Source organism: Atta cephalotes (assembly GCF_000143395.1).
Source record: "Atta cephalotes unplaced genomic scaffold scaffold00062, whole genome shotgun sequence".
Taxonomy (NCBI): Eukaryota; Metazoa; Arthropoda; class Insecta; order Hymenoptera; family Formicidae; genus Atta; species Atta cephalotes.
In genome coordinates, this window is record NW_012130126.1 from 224308 (window position 1) to 228626 (window position 4319).

Sequence of the window (4319 nt, forward strand, 5' to 3'; positions counted from 1 at the left end):
AGCCCGGGAATCTAGTAAGAAGAAAGAGAGTCATAGAAGAGAAGTCTTTCCTTTGAATGAAATCAAGTCATGCGGGTGGGATCAACGCCTAATTAACACTAAAACTAAACAATGAGTAGATCTTCATAATTCTACAATGAAATGTATTTGAATTAAAAAAAATTAGAATGGCTGTTTTTTAAATCAATATTAATATATTTTTTCATTTACGATGTCCTTTTGACAAAAGTTTTATACTAAGAATATTTTTGAAATGTCTTAAGAAAAAATTATATCTATGATTTTGAATAAAAATATTTCTAGCAGGTTTATTTAGGATGTTTCTATTTTCTGGCGTGTTATCTGTGTATCACAATGTCAATCGTATGTATATGTGATTATACTAGCACGTAGTTAATATATGTTTAGAGTCCAGAAGTCTAGTTAAAGAGTCTAGTTAAAGAGTCTGGTACAACATCCAGCCTTCTCGCAATCCCCCAAGCATTTAAATAGATATCGTGAGCGTAAGGCCAGAAAGAATATAGTATTTCCTGTATAGGACGCAACAAAGGAACAAAGATACCGATGAGCGGTATAATTTAACGTAAGACTTACATGCAATATGATAAAATCTCGAGAAAAGTTACAGCTGAGATCAATCTTTCACCCAGATCTGTCGAACTTACCACGCGAGAAAGAATTCTTAGGAGAACAATGGTTCATTTTGACCAGCAAACCAAAGGAAATATAAACTGTTAATAATAAATGATACACGCATTCTTGTGTATATTTTATTATTGATACAATAATAAAAAATAAAAACATTTTCTAACTCTTCACGAATATCTCTTCAGTACAAATATACTTCAGCAAAAGAATCAGTAATATATGTATTTATGTCTCCACAATCTAGTCTACGTATTATTATCACATTTATCTCATCTGAATATGTCATGAGCACGTTTTCATTACGTTTCAGATAGAATGACTTGTGATAATGGAAACTGTCGTGTAGTTGTCGGTGTATTTTATAAGAAGACATTTTGATAAGCGAAGTCAGAAATCATTGCCGAAAGTTAAAGAAAAATTAAATTTTAACACTTACAAGCAGGGATGATGAGAAACGCGTTACTCATAATATTGTTATTATTTTATTGTTCTTTTTTTATAGTAAAGATTTAGTAATAACATTACAATTTCTCATAACGATAACAATAGTATCCTCAGGGTTGAACAATCATTTTTGAAAGTAAATTGTTACTATCACTTGTTTCTCATTAAAAAAATATAACTTATGTAAGGAGCAAAGAAATGAGTTTTTTCAATGAGGAACATAATAGTATAATCGTGTTTCCTGATGATTAGGTAATTAAATCATCAGGCACGTGAATGTATTTAATTAAGTTGTCGATTTCGGTCGACAAATATTAGAATTGTAAGCATGGTACTGTACATGATAAATTAACTGGTTGAGTTTACTTAAGTGATAAAATTGTTTGAGTGATATTAAGCGATGAGCTCGAAAATATGACAAGAGAAAATATTTTTGAAAGTAAAGTGATTTCATCAGCTTGCGCGTGAAAGATTACTACAGAATCTATGCTGCATATATGCCGTATAATCACTGTTATCAGAACACTACTCACACAGAAGCTGTTTGAATGCGGCCCTGTTTTGACGTAGCTAAAATTGGGAAAATTATATCAGTTATTTTTTGAATTATGTATTATGTGATCATCGTTTGATATCTTTCGTAAAATAAATACTCTGTGATGTCGAAATCTAACAACAAACCTAATGTAATCGACATATTTGACAAGGAACAAATTCAACAACGAGATTCAAGTAAGTACACGATACTTGTAATTAAAAGAAATTTTGTTAAAAAATAATTTTGAAATTTTTAAAATATTCTTGCTAAATATATATAAATTTCGATATTTTAAGCAAAACTATTGTTAATAAGAATTATTTAGCTTTGATTTATTTATATTTATTTATTTGGTACAAGTGTATATCGTATATTTTTTTATTTCAAAAATGACAATTCAAAAAGCAAAATTTTATTCTAGAAAAGAGATAAACATATTTTTTAATGTATAAAAGTTTTCTAATATAAAAAATATTTTTCTAACGTAAAAAATATTTTTTAACCTGACAAAAAATGATTTGATGATTTTTTTATAAAGTTAAACTAATGACTTTTGATAATTGATAAGATAGTGTTTACTTTTGTAACTCTTTCATGATAACTAAAAAAAATCACGTTTTCTGAGTTGTCACTTTTGAAGAAAGCAATGTAGCATGCGTGCTTGTGTGTGTGTGTGTGTGTGTGTGTGTGTGTGTGTATGTGTGTGTGTGTGTAATAATTTTTAAATTATATATACATATTTTCTAAATTACATATTTCGGTAGTTGTAATCGAAGATGAATCAAATGCGAAAATTGCGGATTTTGAGACAGCGATTACTGTCGCTGGGACCGGGAAGTTTCAATATCTTCTCATTTTTGCGATTATTCCGGCCTCCTGGGCATCGAGTATAGATACGGCTAATATGTCAATGATACTTCCATCGGCGGAGTGCGATTTAGGATTGTCATTGTTTGACAAAGGACTTTTGAATGCTGCTATCTACGTAGGTAAGTGCAATGTGTGACGTTTTCAATACATTTAAATTATTTCAAACGATAAAATTATTTTAAACTATTTTTAATTGATACTAAAATAGAAATATAAAAGGAAAAAAATAAATTTACAAAACAAAAAATTTATCGTAATTTATCCAAAGTTAAACTCATGTTAGGTATGCTATTGAGCGGTTTTATATGGGGATATCTCGCTGACGTTAAAGGAAGAAAGAAGATCATAATATACGGCTATATGGCGGATGGTATATGCAATGTACTCTCAGGATTTTCACAGAACTTCGAGACGCTTTTATTTTTCAAATTTCTCAGCGGCCTTATGTGAGAAAAATATTACATAAAATAATTTGAACTGCTATATATAAATAAATAAAAAATCAATACGGTTGAGATTTTAGTGTCTAATAATATATGCGTATGTGTGTGTTGTGTTAAATTCAATAACGCGCGCGCGCGCGCGCACACACTGCTATTTAAAAAAAACAACAGCAGTATTCTTGGGATCATTTTAAGTACAGTCTTAAGATATTTTTAGCTACCCGATAACTACCAGCTACCAGATAACAAAAAGTATCTAAAATCATAAAACATTTTTTGCATCTAAAAGACAACTTAAAGACATCTTAGGTTACATTTTTAGACTTTGTATTGTTTGGATAATCACAGAGCCATAATAGCATTTTAAGCAGTCTTCAAATAAAAACAGGCTATATGAGTATCAGACAAAAACAAGTCTATTTTAATCTTATAATAATCTTTTACATTTATCATATAATTATATCATTAATACCATAATATAATGATTAATTAAACTTTAATTACATTAGTGTGTGTGGTCCATATGCCACTCTTATGGCATATAGCGCGGAATTTTATGGCGCCAGTGGTAGAACGAAGATTCCAATTCTCGTTGGCTTCTCAGTTTCGTTTGGATGCGTAGTGAATGCAGGTAAAACATTTCGGCATTTATTTATTATAATAGAATAGTTTACGAGGTCATTTATTATAGAAAATAAGTTATATAAATAATTATTAACAACAATTTTAATCTAATTTTTTGTAAAAATAAAAAAATATTTAATGCATGCACTTGTTAGCATTGGCTTGGCTAGTGATTCCTCAGCAGTGGTCAATTGTTCTCTGGGACGGTGCCTTTGTCTACAATTCTTGGAGAATCTTTCTGTCCCTTTGTGGAGTATCATCATTGATAGGTGTCTGTTGTCTCTCTTTCTTCCCAGAGAGTCCTAAATTTCTGATGACACAAAATCGTAATAAAGATGCTCTTGAAATTTTCAAAAAGATCTACAATATAAATACTGGTCTGCCTAAGGATAATTATCCTGTAAGCATAATTTTAATTGTAATAGTTTACATAAAATTATTTAAACAATTTATAAACAATTTATAAACAACAAAAATGTAAGTACCTCTATATATTTTTTATCGTTAGATACGTGCTTTGGATGATGTAAGTTTAAACAGTACAACTACAGAACAATCAAAATGTCAAAGCGGTACGAAAGCGAGCTTAAAGAACGGAATTCGACAAATGAAGCCCATGTTTTTGAACCCAAATCTATCGTGTATTTCATTACTTGTTATTATGCAATTTTGTTTGATGTTGAGGTAAGTATTTTATTATATATATATATATATATATATATATATATATATATATNTATATATGTGTATAC

The 4319-nt window shown here is 29.3% G+C and overlaps 1 protein-coding gene across 1 annotated transcript in view; it reads left to right on the top strand.

The window, feature by feature from the left end:
• The first annotated feature begins 1751 nt into the window (after positions 1-1751).
• The window catches only part of LOC105623691 (synaptic vesicle glycoprotein 2B-like), a 5910-nt gene continuing 3342 nt past the window's right edge, over positions 1752-4319 (top strand). Inside the window, exons 1-6 of the mRNA XM_012205073.1 lie at positions 1752-1824; positions 2395-2619; positions 2784-2946; positions 3453-3574; positions 3723-3967; positions 4076-4251. Of these exons, the coding sequence (XP_012060463.1) occupies positions 1752-1824; positions 2395-2619; positions 2784-2946; positions 3453-3574; positions 3723-3967; positions 4076-4251 (1004 nt within the window). The remainder of the gene's footprint in view (positions 1825-2394; positions 2620-2783; positions 2947-3452; positions 3575-3722; positions 3968-4075; positions 4252-4319) is intronic.